Genomic DNA, 24,630 nt, shown 5'->3' with positions numbered 1-24,630 from the left:
CCTTCAGTAAGTGGAGCAGTGGAGCAAGATCAAGAATATGAAGGTAAAGTTAATTTCGCTAAGGATTTTGATAGTCTTTCACGAGAGACTGTTAAAAGTGGCAAGACACGGTACTGTAGGTGAAGTTCTCACTCATGGATGGAGGTATAGTTGACTAACAGTTAGCAGAATTTCTGGGTGAATGGAGTCGGAATGGAGACCACTCAACACGTGTTACTCTGGACTGATGGAAATAAATGGTATAAAATACCGACACAATGGAAATATAAACACATATGCAGTATAAAGTGATCTTTAATGACAACGTTTCGCCCACAAGGGGGCTTTATTATGTCACAAACACATCTACCTTCCACCCAGGCAAATCTGTTTGTAACTTGATAAAGTCCACCGTGTGGGCGAAACGTTGTCAATAAAGGATCACATTATACTGCATATGTGTTTATATTTCCACTCTAGACTGAGGAAGCCACTGGCTGGCGATCCGTCTCGAGATTCACAAATGTTGCACAAGTCTCTCATTCATCAACGTGTGGGTTTTCTAAACCATTTACACACATACGTTGATAACCTTAATGAAGGAATAAATGAAGTGGGAATAAACTCCCTGGCGATGAGCAGACAAGATGAGTAATAAGCTGGAAGGAGGATACCACAGAACTCCAGACCTGAGCACATTAATTTTGTGCTCAGAAGAAAATAAGAGATACAGTTTAATGTAGAAAACAATCCAAACCCTAATTTTGGGGACAGAAAATAACTCTGGCAGCTATAAACTGAAGCAAGTAGAACTTGGTCATTAAACATGAAAAAAAAAACGTAGCTTATTAACAAAAATCTGAAGGGAAGACAACAGTACCTAAATGATTATAATAAGGTATATAAACTATGGATCTACATAAAGAAGTATAAGCAACAAGAAGAGCCAACGTTATTCCACAGTTATATGTCACTAGCAAAGCCTCATTTGTGGTGTTAAATGCGCTGGCAGATATACAGAGAAACATGGCAAAGTTAATGAAATAAGCTGCGTATGAAGACTGAAATCCGTGAACCTGCAAAGAGTCAAATGAGAGGAGATATAAACTGAAGACAGGTATAAATAAAGGAGATATAACATGCCGAGGATGTCTGACCAGGAGAGAACTCTGTACAGTGGCTTTAAGTTGTATTAATTCAACTTTCAAAGGAATGTGGGAAAGTATTGGATTGGTAATAGAGTTTTAGGTGAGTGGAACAATCTGAAAAAATAATATCATTGATGTTAACACCTTAGGTAGCTTTAAAAGTAAGTTACACATACACACACACACGAATATATATATATATATATATATATATATATATATATATATATATATATATATATATATATATATATATATATATATATATATATATATATATATATATATATATATATATATATATATATATATATATATATATATATATATATATATATTAAATATCGCAAACCAAGCGATACAGGATGAAAAACAACCACGGGGGGATTGGAATGATAGCTCTAGGTCTTTCGTGTTGCAATTAACAGATCATCAGGAGCATGCAAAATTGCAGGAAAGAGGAGAATGTCCAGCAAATAACATTCCCAGAGGACCGTCTTTACTGTGGCTCACTACAGTAAAGACCGTCTTCTGGGAATGTTATTTCCTGGACACCCTCCTCTTTCCACCAATTTTGCAAGCTCCTGAGGATGTGTTGTTGGCAACACGAAAGGCCTAGAGCTATCATTCTACTCCCTCCGTGGTTGTTTTGCATATATATATATATATATATATATATATATATATATATATATATATATATATATATATATATATATATATATATATATATATATCCTTGATAATGTGAGAAGTCACGAAAGCGCTTGGAATTTCGCTATTTTTTCACATTGGTTGTTCTGCTTATTGTGATAACACCTGTTTGCTGTGATCTTATTGCATATATACATATATATAAGTCAGAATGATGTGCTCTAAGAACCTACCTACCATGAGCCAGTAGATCTCCTGCAGTGCTCATCTTTTCTGAATTTCATATACAACAGTAGAGCTGTGATCGTGGAGTCCCATGTTGTGAAGGGTTGCCTGTGCAAAATAACTGTCTATTACTGTAGATGTAGTGTATATGAAAAGTGTCATCTAAGTGTCGGTATGGTTCCCCCTGGTATACAACTGGAGATAAAGCAGGGGGCGGGAGGGTAGCGACTCACAGCACTCGCCTCCTAAACAAGGTCCCGTAAACACCTCCGGAGGTGTACGAAACAAAAGATACCTCACGGTCGCCCCCAGCACCGCCCCCGTCTCCGCATTACTCCCTGGTGGGCAATTTGGGGCGGCTGAGTCTACACCCGCCCACCACCACCCTACCTAATATCTTAGGTGGTGGGCGGTATATATACCTCCTGGGACCTCTAACATCTCGGCGGCCGAGGCAGTGATCAATGTCTCTGCTCTTGCTGATTGTTTCTGCTGGTACTTTGTGTCGGTAGTGATGGTTATCAGTAAGGTAGACTACGATAGTGATGGCTATCAGTAACGGAGGCTACGATGGTGTCTCTCCTGAGGGAGTCCTGAGGTAGAATGTCCAGGGATAGTATGTCCAGGGATAGTATGTCCCGGGGTAGTATGTCCTGGGATAGTTTGTGTTGAGGTAGTATGTCCTGGGGTAGCATGTCCTGGGGTGGCGTGCCCTGGGGTAGCATGTCATGGGGTGGTGTGTCCTGGGGTAGCATGTCCTGGGGTGGTGTGTCCTGGGGTAGCATGTCCTGGGGTGGTGTGTCCTGGGGTAGCATGTCCTGGGGTGGCGTGTCCTGGAGTACCATGTCCTGGGGTGGTGTGTCCTGGAGTAGTGTGTCCTGGGGTAGTGTGTCCTGGGGTAGTATGTCCTGGGGTAGTATGTCCTGGGGAAGCATGTCCTGGGGTAGTATGTCATGGGGTAGTATGTCCTGGGGTAGCATGTCCTGGGGTGGTGTGTCCTGGGGTAGCATGTCCTGGGGTGATGTGTCCTGGGGTAGCATGTCCTGGGGTGGTGTGTCCTGGGGTGGTGTATCCTGGGGTAGCATGTCCTGGGGTGGTGTGTCCTGGGGTAGTGTGTCCTGGGGTAGTGTGTCCTGGGGTAGTAGGTCCTGGGGTAGTATGTCCTGGGGAAGCATGTCCTGGAGTAGTATGTCCTGGGGTAGTATGTCCTGGGGTAGCATGTCCTAGGGTGGTGTGTCCTGGGGTAGCATGTCCTGAGGTGGTGTGTCCTAGGGTAGCATGTCCTGGGGTGGTGTGTCCTGGGGTGGTGTGTTCTGGGGTAGCATGTCCTGAGGTGGTGTGTCCTGGGGTAGTGTGTCCTGGGGTAGTGTGTCCTGGGGTAGTATGTCCTGGGGTAGTATGTCCTGGGGAAACATGTCCTGGGGTAGTATGTCCTGGGGTAGTATGTCCATGGGGTAGCATGTCCTGGGGTAGTATGTCCTGGGGTAGTATGTCCTGGGGTAGTATGTCCTGGGGAAGCATGTCCTGGGGTAGTATGTCCTGGGGTAGTATGTCCTGGGGTAGCATGTCCTGGGGTAGTATGTCCTGGGGTAGCATGTCCTGGGGTAGTATATCCTGGGGTAGTGTGTCCTGGGGAAGTATGTCCTTGGGTAGTATGTCCTGGAGTAGTATATCCTGAGGTAGTGTATCCTGGGGTAGTGTTTCCTGGGGTAGTATGTCCAGGAGTAGTATGTCCTCGTATAATGTATCCTGGGGTAGTGTGTTCGAGGGTAGTGTGTCTTAGGGTAGTATGTCCTGAGATAGTGTTTCCTGGGGTAGTGTGCCCTGGGGTAGTGTGTCCTGGGGTAGTGTTCTCTACCGTGAGTATTCCTTAGAATGTGTGCTCTGTTGAAGGTGTTCCCTACTCAGGATTTCTGCCTTATATAGGGAGCATACCTTACTGAGAGTGTCCTCTGTTGGATTGCATCTTACTGAGAGAGGTTCTCTGCTGAGGGAGTGTTCCCTGCTGAGCGAGTGTTCCTGTTGAGGGAGTGTTCCCTGCTGAGGGAGTATTCGCTGCTGAGGGAGTGTTCCCTGCTGAGGGAGTGTTTCCTGCTGAGGGAGTATTCGCTGCTGAGGGAGTGTTCCCTGCTGAGGGAGTATTCGCTGCTGAGGGAGTGTTCCCTGCTGAGGGAGTGTTCCCTGCTGAGGGAGTGTTCCCTGCTGAAGGAGTGTTCCCTGCAGAGGGAGTGTTCCCTGCTGAGGGAGTGTTCCCTGCTTGAGGGAGTGTTCCCTGCTGAGGGAGTGTTCTCTGCTGAGGGAGTGTTCCCTGAGAGAGTGTTCTGCCCTGAGGGAGTGTTCCCTGCTGAGGGAGTGTTCCTGCTGAGGGAGTGTTCCTGCTGAGGGAGTGTTCCTGCTGAGTTAGTGTTCCCTGCTGTGGGAGTGTTCCCTGCTGAGGGAGTGTTCCTGCTGAGGGAGTGCTTCCTGCTTAAGGAGTGTTCCCTGCTGAGGGAGTGTTCCCTGCTGAGGGAGTGTTCCCTGCTGAGGGAGTGTTCCTGCTGAGGGAGTGTTCCCTGCCGAGGGAGTGTTCCCTGCTGAGGGAGTGTTCCCTGCTGAAGGAGTGTTCCCTGCTGAGGGAGTGTTCCCTGCTGAGGGAGTGTTCCCTGCTTGAGGGAGTGTTCCCTGCTGAGGGAGTGTTCTCTGCTGAGGGAGTGTTCCCTGCTGAGGGAGTGTTCCCTGCTGAGGGAGTGTTCCCTGCTGAGGGAGTGTTCCCTGCTGAGGGAGTGTTCCCTGCTGAGGTAGTGTTCCCTGCTGAGGGAGTGTTCCCTGCTGAGGGAGTGTTCCCTGCTGAGGGAGTGTTCCCTGCTGAGGGAGTGTTCCCTGCTGAGGGAGTGTTCCCTGCTTGAGGGAGTGTTCCCTGCTGAGGGAGTGTTCTCTGCTTAGGGAGTGTTCCTTGCTGAGGGAGTGTTCCCTGCTGAGGGAGTGTTCCCTGCTGAGGGAGTGTTCCCTGCTGAGGGAGTGTTCCCTGCTGAGGGAGTGTTTCCTGCTGAGGGAGTGTTCCCTGCTGAGGGAGTGTTTCCTGCTGTGGGAGTGTTCCCTGCTGAAGGAGTGTTCCCTGCTGAGGGAGTGTTCCCTGCTGAAGAAGTGTTCCCTGCTGAGGGAGTGTTCTCTGCTGAGGTAGTGTTCTCTGCTGAGGTAGTGTTCTCTGCTGAGGGAGTGTTCCCTGCTGAAGGAGTGTTCCCTGCTGAGGAAGTGTTCCATGCTGAGGGAGTGTTCCCTGCTGAGGGAGTGTTCCCTGCTGAGGGAGTGTTCCATGCTGAGGGAGTGTTCCCTGCTGAGGGAGTGTTCCCTGCTGAGGGAGTGTTCCCTGCAGAGGGAGTGTTTCCTGCAGAGGGAGTGTTCCCTGCTGAGGGAGTGTTCCATGCTGAGGGAGTGTTCCCTGCTGAGGGAGTGTTCCCTGCTGAGGGAGTGTTCCCTGCAGAGGGAGTGTTTCCTGCAGAGGGAGTGTTCCCTGCTGAGGGAGTGTTCCCTGCTGAGGGAGTGTTCCCTGCTGAGGGAGTGTTCCCTGCTGAGGGAGTGTTCCCTGCTGAGGGAGTGTTTCCTGCTGAGGGAGTGTTCCCTGCTGAGGGAGTGTTCCCTGCTGAGGGAGTGTTCCCTGCTGAGGGAGTGTTCCCTGCTGAGAGAGTGTTCCCTGCTGAGGGAGTGTTCCCTGCTGAGGGAGTGTTCCCTGCTGAGGGAGTGTTTCCTGTTGAGGGAGTGTTCCCTGCTGTGGGAGTGTTCCCTGCTGAGGAAGTGTTCCATGCTGAGGGAGTGTTCCCTGCTGAGGGAGTGTTCCCTGCTGAGGGAGTGTTCCCTGCAGAGGGAGTGTTTCCTGCAGAGGGAGTGTTCCCTGCTGAGGGAGTGTTCCCTGCTGAGGGAGTGTTCCCTGCTGAGGGAGTGTTTCCTGCTGAGGGAGTGTTCCCTGCTGAGGGAGTGTTTCCTGCTGAGGGAGTGTTCCCTGCAGAACTACCACATTCTTCTACCTTTCCATCTTACCAGCTCTAGATAATATATTTCTCCTTATTGCCTTCAATGATGTGCACTAATTATCCTATTACCCATCATTCTTCCCTCCCTCCCTCCCTCCCTCCCCCTCCCTCCCTCCCTCCCCCCTCCCTCCCTCCCTCCCATCCTCCGTCCCTCCCTCCCTCCCCCCCTCCCTCCCTCCCTCCCTCCCTCCCTCCCTCCCCCCCTCCCCCCTCCCTCCCTCCATCCCTCCCTCCCTCCCTCCGTTCTTGACTCACCCTCCCTCCCTCATTTCCTCTCCATCTTTTCCCCTCCCTCACACGCCCCAACACTGCGTTATCGCTTAAGTAAAAACTCTCATTAATTATGATGTCAGAAGTTTGGGTCTAGACTCTAGGTAAAAAGTTTCTTTCCCCTCAGATCCTCTACTCTTTCCCCTCTCTCGACTCGCTTGCTTTCTTTCTTTCTCTCTCTCTCTCTCTATCTGTCTCTCTCTCTCTCTCTCTCTCTCTCTCTCTCTCTCACACATTCTCTTACCTTCCCTGCTCCTCCTTTCCCTTCGCCTCTCTTTTTACAACATTATTGTTGTCAACATTGTTGATCTCATCCGAACCTTTCCTTATTGTCTATTTTACCTTCATCCACTTGCAGGCAGCATCCACCCCAGTCATCACTTGCAGGCAGCATCCACCCCAGTCATTACTTGCAGGCAGCATCCACCCCAGTCATCCACTTGCAGGCAGCATCCACCCCAGTCATCACTTGCAGGCAGTATCCACCCCAGTCATCACTTGCAGGCAGCATCCACCCCAGTCATCACTTGCAGGCAGCATCCACCCCAGTCATCACATGCAGGCAGCATCCACCCCAGTCATCACTTGCAGGCAGCATCCACCCCAGTCATCACATGCAGGCAGCATCCACCCCAGTCATCACATGCAGGCAGCATCCACCCCAGTCATCACTTGCAGGCAGCATCCACCCCAGTCATCACTTGCAGGCACCATCCACCCCAGTCATCACATGCAGGCAGCATCCACCCCAGTCATCACATGCAGGCAGCATCCACCCCAGTCATCACATGCAGGCAGCATCCACCCCAGTCATCACATGCAGGCAGCATCCTCCCCAGTCATCACATGCAGGCAGCATCCACCCCAGTCATCACATGCAGGCAGCATCCTCCCCAGTCATCACATGCAGGCAGCATCCACCCCAGTCATCACTTGCACGCAGCATCCACCCCAGTCATCACTTGCAGGCAGCATCCACCCCAGTCATCACTTGCAGGCAGCATCCACCCCAGTCATCACTTGCAGGCAGCATCCACCCCAGTCATCACTTGCAGGCAGCATCCACCCCAGTCATCACTTGCAGGCAGCATCCACCCCAGTCATCACTTGCAGGCAGCATCCACCCCAGTCATCACTTGCAGGCAGCATCCACCCCAGTCATCACTTGCAGGCAGCATCCACCCCAGTCATTACTTGCAGGCAGCATCCTCCCCAGTCATCACTTACAGGCAGCATCCACCCCAGTCATCACTTGCAGGCAGCATCCACCCCAGTCATCACTTGCAGGCAGCATCCACCCCAGTCATCACTTGCAGGCAGCATCCACCCCAGTCATCACATGCAGGCAGCATCCACCCCAGTCATCACATGCAGGCAGCATCCACCCCAGTCATCACATGCAGGCAGCATCCACCCCAGTCATCACATGCAGGCAGCATCCACCCCAGTCATCACATGCAGGCAGCATCCACCCCAGTCATCACTTGCAGGCAGCATCCACCCCAGTCATCACTTGCAGGCAGCATCCACCCCAGTCATCACTTGCAGGCAGCATCCATCCCAGTCATCACTTGCAGGCAGCATCCATCCCAGTCATCACTTGCAGGCAGCATCCATCCCAGTCATAACTTGCAGGCAGCATCCATCCCAGTCATCACTTGCAGGCAGCATCCATCCCAGTCATCACTTACAGGCAGCATCCACCCCAGTCATCACATGCAGGCAGCATCCATCCCAGTCATCACTTGCAGGCAGCATCCATCCCAGTCATCACTTACAGGCAGCATCCACCCCAGTCATCACTTGCAGGCAGCATCCATCCCAGTCATCACTTGCAGGCAGCATCCACCCCAGTCATCACTTGCAGGCAGCATCCATCCCAGTCATCACTTGCAGGCAGCATCCACCCCAGTCATCACTTGCAGGCAGCATCCATCCCAGTCATCACTTGCAGGCAGCATCCACCCCAGTCATTACTTGCAGGCAGCATCCATCCCAGTCATCACTTGCAGGCAGCATCCACCCCAGTCATTACTTGCAGGCAGCATCCTCCCCAGTCATCACTTGCAGGCAGCATCCATCCCAGTCATCACTTGCAGGCAGCATCCACCCCAGTCATTACTTGCAGGCAGCATCCATCCCAGTCATCACTTGCAGGCAGCATCCATCCCAGTCATCACTTGCAGGCAGCATCCACCCCAGTCATTACTTGCAGGCAGCATCCACCCCAGTCATTACTTGCAGGCAGCATCCACCCCAGTCATCACTTGCAGGCAGCATCCATCCCAGTCATCACTTGCAGGCAGCATCCACCCCAGTCATCACTTGCAGGCAGCATCCATCCCAGTCATCACTTGCAGGCAGCATCCTCCCCAGTCATCACTTGCAGGCAGCATCCATCCCAGTCATCACTTGCAGGCAGCATCCACCCCAGTCATTACTTGCAGGCAGCATCCATCCCAGTCATCACTTGCAGGCAGCATCCACCCCAGTCATTACTTGCAGGCAGCATCCACCCCAGTCATTACTTGCAGGCAGCATCCACCCCAGTCATCACTTGCAGGCAGCATCCATCCCAGTCATCACTTGCAGGCAGCATCCATCCCAGTCATCACTTGCAGGCAGCATCCATCCCAGTCATCACTTGCAGGCAGCATCCACCCCAGTCATTACTTGCAGGCAGCATCCACCCCAGTCATTACTTGCAGGCAGCATCCACCCCAGTCATCACTTGCAGGCAGCATCCATCCCAGTCATCACTTGCAGGCAGCATCCACCCCAGTCATCACTTGCAGGCAGCATCCATCCCAGTCATCACTTGCAGGCAGCATCCATCCCAGTCATCACTTGCAGGCAGCATCCATCCCAGTCATCACTTGCAGGCAGCATCCATCCCAGTCATCACTTGCAGGCAGCATCCATCCCAGTCATCACTTGCAGGCAGCATCCATCCCAGTCATCACTTACAGGCAGCATCCACCCCAGTCATCACTTGCAGGCAGCATCCATCCCAGTCATCACTTGCAGGCAGCATCCACCCCAGTCATCACTTGCAGGCAGCATCCTCCCCAGTCATCACTTGCAGGCAGCATCCAGCCCAGTCATGACTTGCAGGCAGCATCCATCCCAGTCATCACTTGCAGGCAGCATCCACCCCAGTCATTACTTGCAGGCAGCATCCACCCCAGTCATCACTTGCAGGCAGCATCCACCCCAGTCATTACTTGCAGGCAGCATCCACCCCAGTCATCACTTGCAGGCAGCATCCACCCCAGTCATCACTTGCAGGCAGCATCCACCCCAGTCATCACTTGCAGGCAGCATCCACCCCAGTCATCACTTGCAGGCAGCATCCACCCCAGTCATCACTTGCAGGCAGCATCCACCCCAGTCATCACTTGCAGGCAGCATCCACCCCAGTCATCACTTGCAGGCAGCATCCACCCCAGTCATCACTTGCAGGCAGCATCCACCCCAGTCATCACTTGCAGGCAGCATCCACCCCAGTCATCACTTGCAGGCAGCATCCACCCCAATCATTACTTACAGGCAGCATCCACCCCAGTCATCACTTGCAGGCAGCATCCACCCCAGTCATCACTTGCAGGCAACATCCACCCCAGTCATCACTTGCAGGCAGCATCCACCCCAGTCATCACTTGCAGGCAGCATCCACCCCAGTCATCACTTGCAGGCAGCATCCACCCCAGTCATCACTTGCAGGCAGCATCCACCCCAGTCATCACTTACAGGCAGCATCCACCCCAGTCATCACTTGCAGGCAGCATCCACCCCAGTCATCACTTGCAGGCAGCATCCACCCCAATCATTACTTACAGGCAGCATCCACCCCAGTCATCACTTGCAGGCAGCATCCACCCCAGTCATCACTTGCAGGCAGCATCCACCCCAATCATTACTTACAGGCAGGATCCACCCCAGTCATCACTTGCAGGCAGCATCCACCCCAGTCATCACTTGCAGGCAACATCCACCCCAGTCATCACTTGCAGGCAGCATCCACCCCAGTCATCACTTGCAGGCAGCATCCACCCCAGTCATCACTTGCAGGCAACATCCACCCCAGTCATCACTTGCAGGCAGCATCCACCCCAATCATTACTTACAGGCAGCATCCACCCCAGTCATCACTTGCAGGCAGCATCCACCCCAGTCATCACTTGCAGGCAGCATCCACCCCAGTCATCACTTGCAGGCAGCATCCACCCCAGTCATCACTTGCAGGCAGCATCCACCCCAGTCATCACTTGCAGGCAGCATCCACCCCAGTCATCACTTGCAGGCAACATCCACCCCAGTCATCACTTGCAGGCAGCATCCACCCCAATCATTACTTACAGGCAGCATCCACCCCAGTCATCACTTGCAGGCAGCATCCACCCCAGTCATCACTTGCAGGCAGCATCCACCCCAGTCATCACTTGCAGGCAGCATCCACCCCAATCATTACTTACAGGCAGCATCCACCCCAGTCATCACTTGCAGGCAGCATCCACCCCAGTCATCACTTGCAGGCAGCATCCACCCCAATCATTACTTACAGGCAGCATCCACCCCAGTCATCACTTGCAGGCAGCATCCACCCCAGTCATCACTTGCAGGCAACATCCACCCCAGTCATCACTTGCAGGCAGCATCCACCCCAGTCATCACTTGCAGGCAGCATCCACCCCAGTCATCACTTGCAGGCAACATCCACCCCAGTCATCACTTGCAGGCAGCATCCACCCCAATCATTACTTACAGGCAGCATCCACCCCAGTCATCACTTGCAGGCAGCATCCACCCCAGTCATCACTTGCAGGCAGCATCCACCCCAGTCATCACTTGCAGGCAGCATCCACCCCAGTCATCACTTGCAGGCAGCATCCACCCCAGTCATCACTTACAGGCAGCATCCACCCCAGTCATCACTTGCAGGCAGCATCCACCCCAGTCATCACTTGCAGGCAGCATCCACCCCAATCATTACTTACAGGCAGCATCCACCCCAGTCATCACTTGCAGGCAGCATCCACCCCAGTCATCACTTGCAGGCAACATCCACCCCAGTCATCACTTGCAGGCAGCATCCACCCCAGTCATCACTTGCAGGCAGCATCCACCCCAGTCATCACTTGCAGGCAGCATCCACCCCAGTCATCACTTGCAGGCAGCATCCACCCCAGTCATCACTTGCAGGCAGCATCCACCCCAGTCATCACTTGCAGGCAGCATCCACCCCAGTCATCACTTGCAGGCAGCAACCACCCCAATCATTACTTACAGGCAGCATCCACCCCAGTCATCACTTGCAGGCAGCATCCACCCCAGTCATCACTTGCAGGCAACATCCACCCCAGTCATCACTTGCAGGCAGCATCCACCCCAGTCATCACTTGCAGGCAGCATCCACCCCAGTCATCACTTGCAGGCAGCATCCACCCCAGTCATCACTTGCAGGCAGCATCCTCCCCAGTCATCACTTGCAGGCAGCATCCACCCCAGTCATCACTTGCAGGCAGCATCCACCCCAGTCATCACATGCAGGCAGCATCCACCCCAGTCATCACTTGCAGGCAGCATCCACCCCAGTCATCACTTGCAGGCAGCATCCACCCCAGTCATCACTTGCAGGCAGCATCCTCCCCAGTCATCACTTGCAGGCAGCATCCACCCCAGTCATCACTTGCAGGCAGCATCCACCCCAGTCATCACTTGCAGGCAGCATCCACCCCAGTCATCACTTGCAGGCAGCATCCACCCCAGACATCACTTGCAGGCAGCATCCACCCCAGTCATCACTTACAGGCAGCATCCACCCCAGTCATCACTTGCAGGCAGCATCCACCCCAGTCATCACTTACAGGCAGCATCCACCCCAGTCATCACTTGCAGGCAGCATCCACCCCAGTCATCACTTGCAGGCAGCATCCTCCCCAGTCATCATTTGCAGGCAGCATCCACCCCAGTCATCACTTGCAGGCAGCATCCACCCCAGTCATCACTTGCAGGCAGCATCCACCCCAGTCATTACTTACAGGCAGCATCCACCCCAGACATCACTTGCAGGCAGCATCCACCCCAGTCATTACTTGCAGGCAGCATCCACCCCAGTCATCACTTGCAGGCAGCATCCACCCCAGTCATCACTTGCAGGCAGCATCCACCCCAGTCATCACTTGCAGGCAGCATCCACCCCAGTCATCACTTGCAGGCAGCATCCACCCCAGTCATCACTTGCAGGCAGCATCCACCCCAGTCATCACTTGCAGGCAGCATCCACCCCAGTCATCACTTGCAGGCAGCTTCCACCCCAGTCATCACTTGCAGGCAGCATCCACCCCAGTCATCACTTGCAGGCAGCATCCACCCCAGTCATCACTTGCAGGCAGCATCCACCCCAGTCATCACTTGCAGGCAGCATCCACCCCAGTCATCACTTGCAGGCAGCATCCACCCCAGTCATCACTTGCAGGCAGCATCCACCCCAGTCATCACTTGCAGGCAGCATCCACCCCAGTCATCACTTGCAGGCAGCATCCACCCCAGTCATCACTTGCAGGCAGCATCCACCCCAGTCATCACTTGCAGGCAGCATCCACCCCAGTCATCACTTGCAGGCAGCATCCACCCCAGTCATCACTTGCAGGCAGCATCCACCCCAATCATCACTTGCAGGCAGCATCCACCCCAGTCATCACTTGCAGGCAGCATCCACCCCAGTCATCACTTGCAGGCAGCATCCACCCCAGTCATCACTTGCAGGCAGCATCCACCCCAGTCATCACTTGCAGGCAGCATCCACCCCAGTCATCACTTGCAGGCAGCATCCACTTCAGTCATCACTTGCAGGCAGCATCCACCCCAGTCATCACTTGCAGGCAGCATCCACCCCAGTCATTACTTACAGGCAGCATCCTCCCCAGTCATTACTTACAGGCAGCATCCTCCCCAGTCATTACTTACAGGCAGCATCCTCCCCAGTCATTACTTACAGGCAGCATCCTCCCCAGTCATTACTTACAGGCAGCATCCACCCCAGTCATCACTTACAGGCAGCATCCACCCCAGTCATCACTTGCAGGCAGCATCCACCCCAGTCATCACTTACAGGCAGCATCCACCCCAGTCATCACTTACAGGCAGCATCCTCCCCAGTCATTACTTACAGGCAGCATCCTCCCCAGTCATTACTTACAGGCAGCATCCACCCCAGTCATCACTTACAGGCAGCATCCACCCCAGTCATCACTTGCAGGCAGCATCCACCCCAGTCATCACTTACAGGCAGCATCCACCCCAGTCATCACTTGCAGGCAGCATCCACCCCAGTCATCACTTGCAGGCAGCATCCACCCCAGTCATCACTTACAGGCAGCATCCACCCCAGTCATCACTTGCAGGCAGCATCCACCCCAGTCATCACTTACAGGCAGCATCCACCCCAGTCATCACTTACAGGCAGCATCCACCCCAGTCATCACTTGCAGGCAGCATCCACCCCAGTCATCACTTACAGGCAGCATCCACCCCAGTCATCACTTACAGGCAGCATCCACCCCAGTCATCACTTGCAGGCAGCATCCACCCCAGTCATCACTTACAGGCAGCATCCACCCCAGTCATCACTTACAGGCAGCATCCACCCCAGTCATCACTTGCAGGCAGCATCCACCCCAGTCATCACTTACAGGCAGCATCCACCCCAGTCATCACTTGCAGGCAGCATCCACCCCAGTCATCACTTGCAGGCAGCATCCACCCCAGTCATCACTTGCAGGCAGCATCCACCCCAGTCATCACTTGCAGGCAGCATCCACCCCAGTCATCACTTGCAGGCAGCATCCACCCCAGTCATCACTTGCAGGCAGCATCCACCCCAGTCATCACTTGCAGGCAGCATCCACCCCAGTCATCACTTGCAGGCAGCATCCACCCCAGTCATCACTTGCAGGCAGCATCCACCCCAGTCATCACTTGCAGGCAGCATCCACCCCAGTCATCACTTGCAGGCAGCATCCACCCCAGTCATCACTTGCTGGCAGCATCCACCCCAGTCATCACTTGCAGGCAGCATCCACCCCAGTCATCACTTGCAGGCAGCATCCACCCCAGTCATCACTTGCAGGCAGCATCCACCCCAGTCATCACTTGCAGACAGCATCCACCCCAGTCATCACTTGCAGACAGCATCCACCCCAGTCATCACTTGCAGGCAGCATCCACCCCAGTCATCACTTGCAGGCAGCATCCTCCCCAGTCATCACTTGCAGACAGCATCCACCCCAGTCATCACTTGCAGGCAGCATCCACCACAGTCATCACTTGCAGACAGCATCCACCCCAGTCATCACTTGCAGGCAGCATCCACCCCAGTCATCACTTGCAGGCAGCATCCTCCCCAGTCATCACTTGCAGGCAGCATCCACCCCAGTCATCACTTGCAGGCAGCATCCACCCCAGTCATCACTTGCAGGCAGCATCCACCCCAGTCATCACTTGCAGGCAGCATCCACCCCAGTCATCACTTGCAGGCAGCATCCTCCCCAGTCATCACTTGCAGGCAGCATCCACCCCAGTCATCACTTGCAGGCAGCATCCACCCCAGTCATCACTTGCATGCAGCATCCACCCCAGTCATCACTTGCAGGCAGCATCCACCCCAGTCATCACTTGCAGGCAGCATCCTCCCCAGTCATCACTTGCAGGCAGCATCCACCCCAGTCATCACTTGCAGGCAGCATCCACCCCAGTCATCACTTGCAGGCAGCATCCACCCCAGTCATCACTTGCAGGCAGCATCCACCCCAGTCATCACTTGCAGACAGCATCCACCCCAGTCATCACTTGCAGACAGCATCCACCCCAGTCATCACTTGCAGGCAGCATCCACCCCAGTCATCACTTGCAGGCAGCATCCTCCCCAGTCATCACTTGCAGACAGCATCCACCCCAGTCATCACTTGCAGGCAGCATCCACCCCAGTCATCACTTGCAGACAGCATCCACCCCAGTCATCACTTGCAGGCAGCATCCACCCCAGTCATCACTTGCAGGCAGCATCCTCCCCAGTCATCACTTGCAGGCAGCATCCACCCCAGTCATCACATGCAGGCAGCATCCACCCCAGTCATCACTTGCAGGCAGCATCCACCCCAGTCATCACTTGCAGGCAGCATCCACCCCAGTCATCACTTGCAGGCAGCATCCTCCCCAGTCATCACTTGCAGGCAGCATCCACCCCAGTCATCACTTGCAGGCAGCATCCACCCCAGTCATCACTTGCAGGCAGCATCCACCCCAGTCATCACTTGCAGGCAGCATCCACCCCAGTCATCACTTGCAGGCAGCATCCTCCCCAGTCATCACTTGCAGGCAGCATCCACCCCAGTCATCACTTGCAGGCAGCATCCACCCCAGTCATCACTTGCAGGCAGCATCCACCCCAGTCATCACTTGCAGGCAGCATCCACCCCAGTCATCACTTGCAGGCAGCATCCACCCCAGTCATCACTTGCAGGCAGCATCCTCCCCAGTCATCACTTGCAGGCAGCATCCACCCCAGTCATCACTTGCAGGCAGCATCCTCCCCAGTCATCACTTGCACGCAGCATCCACCCCAGTCATCACTTGCAGGCAGCATCCACCCCAGTCATCACTTGCAGGCAGCATCCACCCCAGTCATCACTTGCAGGCAGCATCCACCCCAGTCATCACTTGCAGGCAGCATCCACCCCAGTCATCACTTGCAGGCAGCATCCACCCCAGTCATCACTTGCAGGCAGCATCCACCCCAGTCATCACTTGCAGGCAGCATCCTCCCCAGTCATCACTTGCAGGCAGCATCCACCCCAGTCATCACTTGCAGGCAGCATCCTCCCCAGTCATCACTTGCAGGCAGCATCCACCCCAGTCATCACTTGCAGGCAGCATCCACCCCAGTCATCACTTGCAGGCAGCATCCACCCCAGTCATCACTTGCAGGCAGCATCCACCCCAGTCATCACTTGCAGGCAGCATCCACCCCAGTCATCACTTGCAGGCAGCATCCTCCCCAGTCATCACTTGCAGGCAGCATCCACCCCAGTCATCACTTGCAGGCAGCATCCACCCCAGTCATCACTTGCAGGCAGCATCCACCCCAGTCATCACTTGCAGGCAGCATCCACCCCAGTCATCACTTGCAGGCAGCATCTACCCCAGTCATCACTTGCAGGCAGCATCCTCCCCAGTCATCACTTGCAGGCAGCATCCACCCCAGTCATCACTTGCAGGCAGCATCCTCCCCAGTCATCACTTGCAGGCAGCATCCACCCCAGTCATCACTTGCAGGCAGCATCCACCCCAGTCATCACTTGCAGGCAGCATCCACCCCAGTCATCACTTACAGGCAGCATCCACCCCAGTCATCACTTGCAGGCAGCATCCACCCCAGTCATCACTTGCAGGCAGCATCCACCCCAGTCATCACTTACAGGCAGCATCCACCCCAGTCATCACTTGCAGGCAGCATCCTCCCCAGTCATCACTTGCAGGCAGCATCCACCACAGTCATCACTTGCAGGCAGCATCCACCCCAGTCATCACTTACAGGCAGCATCCACCCCAGTCATCACTTGCAGGCAGCATCCACCCCAGTCATCACTTGCAGGCAGCATCCACCCCAGTCATCACTTACAGGCAGCATCCACCCCAGTCATCACTTGCAGGCAGCATCCACCCCAGTCATCACTTACAGGCAGCATCCACCCCAGTCATCACTTGCAGGCAGCATCCACCCCAGTCATCACTTGCAGGCAGCATCCACCCCAGTCATCACTTACAGGCAGCATCCACCCCAGTCATCACTTACAGGCAGCATCCACCCCAGTCATCACTTGCAGGCAGCATCCACCCCAGTCATCACTTGCAGGCAGCATCCACCCCAGTCATCACTTACAGGCAGCATCCACCCCAGTCATCACTTACAGGCAGCATCCACCCCAGTCATTACTTGCAGGCAGCATCCACCCCAGTCATCACTTGCAGGCAGCATCCACCCCAGTCATCACTTACAGGCAGCATCCACCCCAGTCATTACTTGCAGGCAGCATCCACCCCAGTCATCACTTGCAGGCAGCATCCACCCCAGTCATCACTTACAGGCAGCATCCACCCCAGTCATTACTTGCAGGCAGCATCCACCCCAGTCATCACTTGCAGGCAGCATCCACCCCAGTCATCACTTACAGGCAGCATCCACCCCAGTCATTACTTGCAGGCAGCATCCACCCCAATCATTACTTGCAGGCAGCATCCATCCCAGTCATCACTTGCAGGCAGCATCCACCCCAATCATTACTTGCAGGCAGCATCCACCCCAGTCATTACTTACAGGCAGCATCCACCCCAGTCATTACTTGCAGGCAGCATCCACCCCAGTCATTACTTACAGACAGCATCCACCCCAGTCATCACTTACAGGCAGCATCCACCCCAGTCATTACTTGCAGGCAGCATCCACCCCAATCATTACTTGCAGGCAGCATCCATCCCAGTCATCACTTGCAGGCAGCATCCACCCCAATCATTACTTGCAGGCAGCATCCACCCCAGTCATTACTTACAGGCAGCATCCACCCCAGTCATCACTTACAGGCAGCATCCACCCCAATCATTACTTGCAGGCAGCATCCATCCCAGTCATCACTTGCAGGCAGCATCCACCCCAATCATTACTTGCAGGCAGCATCCACCCCAGTCATTACTTGCAGGCAGCACCCACCCCAGTCATCACTTGCAGGCAGCATTCATCGCAGTCATCACTTGCAGGCAGCATCCACCCCAGTCATTACTTACAGGCAGCATCCACCCCAGACATCACTTGCAGGCAGCATCCACCCCAGTCATTACTTGCAGGCAGCATCCACCCCAGTCATTACTTGCAGGCAGCATCCACCCCAGTCATCACTTGCAGGCAGCATCCACCCCAATCATTACTTGCAGGCAGCATCCACCCCAGTCATTACTTACAGGCAGCATCCACCCCAGTCATTACTTGCAGGCAGCATCCACCCCAGTCATTACTTACAGACAGCATCCACCCCAGTCATCACTTACAGGCAGCATCCACCCCAGTCATTACTTGCAGGCAGCATCCACCCCAATCATTACTTGCAGGCAGCATCCATCCCAGTCATCACTTGCAGGCAGCATCCACCCCAATCATTACTTGCAGGCAGCATCCACCCCAGTCATTACTTACAGGCAGCATCCACCCCAGTCATCACTTACAGGCAGCATCCACCCCAATCATTACTTGCAGGCAGCATCCATCCCAGTCATCACTTGCAGGCAGCATCCACCCCAATCATTACTTGCAGGCAGCATCCACCCCAGTCATTACTTGCAGGCAGCACCCACCCCAGTCATCACTTGCAGGCAGCATTCATCGCAGTCATCACTTGCAGGCAGCATCCACCCCAGTCATTACTTACAGGCAGCATCCACCCCAGACATCACTTGCAGGCAGCATCCACCCCAGTCATTACTTGCAGGCAGCATCCACCCCAGTCATTACTTGCAGGCAGCATCCACCCCAGTCATCACTTGCAGGCAGCATCCACCCCAATCATTACTTGCAGGCAGCATCCACCCCAGTCATTACTTGCAGGCAGCACCCACCCCAGTCATCACTTGCAGGCAGCATTCATCGCAGTCATCACTTGCAGGCAGCATCCACCCCAGTCATTACTTACAGGCAGCATCCACCCCAGACATCACTTGCAGGCAGCATCCACCCCAGTCATTACTTGCAGGCAGCATCCACCCCAGTCATTACTTGCAAGCAGCATCCACCCCAGTCATCACTTGCAGGCAGCATCCACCCCAATCATTACTTACAGGCAGCATCCACCCCAGTCATCACTTGCAGGCAGCATCCTCCCCAGTCATCACTTACAGGCAGCATCCACCCCAGTCATCACTTACAGGCAGCATCCACCCCAGTCATCACTTGCAGGCAGCATCCACCCCAGTCATCACTTACAGGCAGCATCCACCCCAGTCATTACTTGCAGGCAGCATCCACCCCAGTCATTACTTGCAGGCAGCATCCACCCCAGTCATCACTTGCAGGCAGCATCCACCCCAATCATTACTTACAGGCAGCATCCACCCCAGTCATCACTTGCAGGCAGCATCCACCCCAGTCATCACTTACAGGCAGCATCCACCCCAGTCATCACTTACAGGCAGCATCCACCCCAATCATCACTTGCAGGCAGCATCCACCCCAGTCATCACTTACAGGCAGCATCCACCCCAGTCATTACTTGCAGGCAGCATCCACCCCAGTCATCACTTGCAGGCAGCATCCACCCCAATCATTACTTACAGGCAGCATCCACCCCAGTCATCACTTGCAGGCAGCATCCACCCCAGTCATCACTTACAGGCAGCATCCACCCCAGTCATCACTTACAGGCAGCATCCACCCCAGTCATCATTTGCAGGCAGCATCCACCCCAGTCATCACTTACAGGCAGCATCCACCCCAGTCATCACTTACAGACAGCATCCACCCCAGTCATCACTTACAGGCAGCATCCACCCCAGTCATCACTTACAGACAGCATCCACCCCAGTCGATGGAAATAAATGGTATAAAATACCGACACAATGGCAATATAAACACAAATGCAGTATAATGTGATCCTTTATTGACTACGTTTCGCCCACACAGTGGGCTTTTTCAAGTCATAAACAGAACTACCTGGGGTGGAAGGAACGCGAGTATTTATAGTCCGGCTGAGGTCAGGTGAAGAATGCTGCATCTGATGATGTACCGAGTTGGGTTGTAGAGTTTAAAAACTTGGGTAGCTTGGAAAGGAGACTGGACAAGTTTGTGAGCAGACCTTCTACAGTGTTCTTATGTGGGATAGCGATGAAGAAGTTTCTTGGCAAGTGGTTCAGCTATGTTATAGAAGCCACTATTCTGGTTGAAGTTGTCGGATATAGAAATAAGTGATGATTCCAGGATTCTTCGGTATTGAGTGTTGTCTTCTGTGGCGATAAGTCTTGAGTTTCTGTAGTTTATCAAGTGGTTGTGTGAATTACTCCACTATCCTCGTCACTTCATCAGAGACTGCAGACGGCGAGCACTAAACATCTTCAACACACCCAGAGAAGACACTGCCGAGAAGAGATACATAGTCCTTCCCACCAACTCCATTGCCAAACATGTTTCCAACATCTTTGCCAAAACATCATTCCAAGTATCTACCTCCACAACCACGACCATCAAGGACATCACCAGTAGTAGGCAGGACAAGCCTCCATCCTCTGCAGGGGTATACATAATCCCTTGTAATGACTGCAACAAGTTATACGTGGGCGAAACATCAAGGGACCTCCAAACACGTATTTCAGAACACCAATACGCAAGCAGGTCTGACGACACAAGGAATGCCTGCGTACAACACCGTAATTCACACAACCACTTGATAAACTACAGAAACTCAAGACTTATCGCCACAGAAGACAACACTCAATACCGAAGAATCCTGGAATCATCACTTATTTCTATATCCGACAACTTCAACCAGAATAGTGGCTTCTATAACATAGCTGAACCACTTGCCAAGAAACTTCTTCATCGCTATCCCACATAAGAACACTGTAGAAGGTCTGCTCACAAACTTGTCCAGTCTCCTTTCCAAGCTACCCAAGTTTTTAAACTCTACAACCCAACTCGGTACATCATCAGATGCAGCATTCTTCACCTGACCTCAGCCGGACTATAAATACTCGCGTTCCTTCCACCCCAGGTAGTTCTGTTTGTGACTTGAAAAAGCCCACTGTGTGGGCGAAACGTAGTCAATAAAGGATCACATTATACTGCATTTGTGTTTATATTGCCATCCACCCCAGTCATCACTTACAGGCAGCATCCACCCCAGTCATCACTCTCTCACTCTCCGAACATACCTTCTCTTTCTTCCCTGTTGTTACCTTTGGTAAACACGACCTTGATACCGTAGTTACAGATGCGTGATGTAGTCCTTATAAGGATGAGTAGTTATAAAAGTCTCTATATGCAATACAAGATATATATATATATATATATATATATATATATATATATATATATATATATATATATATATATATATATATATATATATATATATATCGGACAGGTGGAAGCGTCAGGTAGACACTACAGCGCTTGGAGATAATCACTATCCAGTAAGTTTGTGTTGCAGGGGAAGTTTACGACGAAGAGCGATGTGTGGTCGTTTGCTGTGACATTGTGGGAGATCTTGACGATGGCCCGGGAGCAGCCCTACGAGGAACTCACCGATGACCTTGTCATAGAGAACGTCTCTTTTATCTACCACAACGAGGCCAGGAAGGTGAGGAGAAGAAAGAGGGGCATGGGGGGAGAGAGGGAATAGTTGAAAGACAAAGAGAATGGAAAGGTGAGATTGAGTGGAGAGTTGTAATGATAGAGAGGATGTAAGAGAACAGAGTTCATTGGGCAGAGAAATGGAGGAACGTGTAGGGGAAGAGTAAAGAGAAGATGAGAAGAGCAAATAGTGGGGATTAACATAAGGCGAGAGTAAGAGATGGAAGATGAGAGGTTTGGGAGTGGTAAGAGATGAAAGTTGACAGAGATAGGAAAGATGCTAAAAACAAGAATGTTAGTAACATAGGATATGATAAAATGTGAGCACTTAGCAGATTAATTGTCACTGGATGCTGGAGAACTGAGAGAAGACAGATCAGTGTTCCTCCTCTGCACTGATTAATACACACAACTAAAATATCCTTCAGTAATTTACATAAATAGTATGTGTGTGTACCGGAGATATTTTTGTCTAGCAGCAGTGGTGATAGATTTGAATAATGTGTAATTGTTATAGCTTTATAAAGTGTGCAGTCGTGACGGTTGTATATCGTGTAGTTGTAATAGTTCTGTACGGTGAGACTCAGTGATAGTTTTCTGTGATGAGTGGTGTGAGGGACATGACAGACACTCACTAACACAATTTATCCACTTTAAAACATTATTACAAACCACGGAACGGGTGGGACTTCAACCTTTGGCAAGTGAGTCCTAAGACACACTGGCCTGTGAGTTTTGGGACTCACACGCCTTGGATTCAACCCCCCACCCGTTCCTTGATTTGTTTACAATCGTGCTATTACGATTTCGTGATTCAGTTAGGACATGCATTATTTATTCTGCATGCATCTCTACTTCGCTTGCTGTCTCTGTATGTAACTGAAGAAGGCTTGTGCGTAAGCGAATTATTCCAGTCAACAGTTACAATACTCATCTGTTGCTCTAGAAGATGTAATAGCAGCCCTAAGCGTCATCTAATCACCGTCAACAAGTCATTGACATTAGAGGTTACGTTGCACTAGTGGATAATACACATAAAACAATATTATATGTAAACCTCTTAAATAATAAGAATCGAATGTGCTCCTTTGTCAAATGTATCTTATTCTCTAACCTGGTCTCTCCCTATGTTATGTTGTGACAGGAAAAACAGTATCTCATTATGCCCCAGGCACTTTAATTATGCCCCAGCCACCTTAATTATGCCCCCAGGCACTTTGTGTCTAAAGACATTGTTTCATGTGTCATTAATGTGTCAGTATCATCCGCTAACCATGTTGTTTCTCCCGTGTCACAGGTGCTGCTCCCTCAACCAGCCAACTGTCCCAAGGAGATCTACGACCTGATGCGGGAGTGCTGGAAGCGCTCGGACGCTGACCGCCCGACCTTCCGCGAAATCCACATGTTTCTGCAGCGCAAGAACCTGGGTTACTCCCCGGTTACCTGAGACTTGCTGGAGAACCTCCGGGGCAGCTTCGTTCCTTCTCCCCGGAGGTCGCTGGCCAGCTTCGGGTGGGACCTGTGCCTACACTCCCGCAGAGTCCGTCACGTCCGGACGCCTCTGAAGGGGACCACTCACGCTCTTTCTGAAGGAGATATGAACCAGCTGGAGGGAGGTAGGCTCTTGCCGGCCCCTCCGCCAAGAGGCTACGCCAGCTTCGATAGAGATGTATATCACTCCAGCCGGAATCTTTTGTTCCGCACTTATGACGGACGGCATCACCGTCAACAACTGTGAAAAAAAAAGGGAACAGAACAAAAATTGACGACCTTGAAATTTGTAAATTATGATAACCTCAAGTCAGTTTTTAACACCCAGAGCTAAATGCGAAAAGTGAAACATTAAAATGTCCCAATTACACTGCATGAAAAGGCATATAATGCATTTTTAAGGAAAAATAGTTCACAGTGCACTAGTAGTGACCAATAGTAAGTATGCTAGCATAATAGACAATAGCGAAGGGACGTATTCATGGTGAGACTGACACAAACGGTGCATATTTAAGGTGACTGTGTTCTCAGGCATTATTACTGTCGAGTGCTGTCTGCAGCCCAGTCAACCTCTGCTCCAGCAACTGCACACAAAATTGTGCCCGTGTAAAGTAATTTTACACACACACACACACACACACACACACACACACACACACACACACACACACACACACACACACACACACACTAGTCGAAGCTAGCTGGTGATTATACCCAGAGTGACAACGTAACGAGACGCAAACGTTAACGTAACTGGGCAGCTTTAACGGTGTTCTCACCTGTGACCTTATCAAAGAAATCATGGCATCTCTAAAAAAAAAAATAATAAACACAATGACTTTCCTTTAAGTGGCTATGAAGTTTTTTGTGGTTTTTACGCTTAATTTATACAAGTTATTGCTTCGGATATTTGTATATATATAAATATATAAAATACTTGTATGTATGTATGTATGTTTGTACAAAACTTTTACTACTGTACATATCAAAGAACAAGAAGTTGCATTTTCGATCTTTTTAAAACTGCGGCTAGTCACTTTTTTACAAACTGCCTCGTTCGTGTCTGTTTGTTTCCTGTTGTGAGTTAGTGGTGCTGGCATCAACAGGTGCGGGAGGTCTGGACTCGGCGTTAGTGTAGCTTGACGCTACAGAACACCATGGCTGACTGCTTCCTCTTTCAAAGTCATACTGCCAGCGGTATTCAGCAAAAGGCAAAGGTGCACAATAGGCCTTTTTTTGACAGTTTCGCTCTTCCTACCCAGAACGAAACGTCACAATAAAGACAAGCTTATTCAGTACCTGACTGTCTTCTTGATTACCCCTTTGCAGTAAGCAGAAAGCTGTCGAATGTGCCTTCGTCTCACAGCTCAACAGAGACATGAAGATGCCTTAGACAGCAACTTGGAATGTTAGCTTAGTCACGAAGCATGACTGTCAGTCACGGTGGGAAGGTAGTTAGCTG

At 52.0% G+C, this 24,630-nt stretch overlaps 1 protein-coding gene across 3 annotated transcripts in view; it reads left to right on the top strand.

The window, feature by feature from the left end:
• Nucleotides 1-23,383, top strand: part of LOC128684751 (discoidin domain-containing receptor 2-like) — a 437,491-nt gene extending 414,108 nt beyond the window's left edge. For all 3 annotated transcript variants that reach the window (XM_070104357.1, XM_070104351.1, XM_070104350.1), the window contains 2 exons: nt 21,532-21,681; nt 22,972-23,383. In XM_070104357.1, coding sequence (XP_069960458.1) covers nt 21,532-21,681; nt 22,972-23,121 — 300 coding nt within the window. In that variant the 3' untranslated portion in view covers nt 23,122-23,383. The remainder of the gene's footprint in view (nt 1-21,531; nt 21,682-22,971) is intronic.
• Nucleotides 23,384-24,630: the final 1,247 nt, after the last annotated feature.

This window comes from Cherax quadricarinatus, chromosome 5 (assembly GCF_038502225.1).
Source record: "Cherax quadricarinatus isolate ZL_2023a chromosome 5, ASM3850222v1, whole genome shotgun sequence".
Taxonomy (NCBI): Eukaryota; Metazoa; Arthropoda; class Malacostraca; order Decapoda; family Parastacidae; genus Cherax; species Cherax quadricarinatus.
The sequence above is the reverse complement of the archived record's forward strand: the minus strand, read 5'-3'. Positions and strand labels throughout refer to the sequence as shown.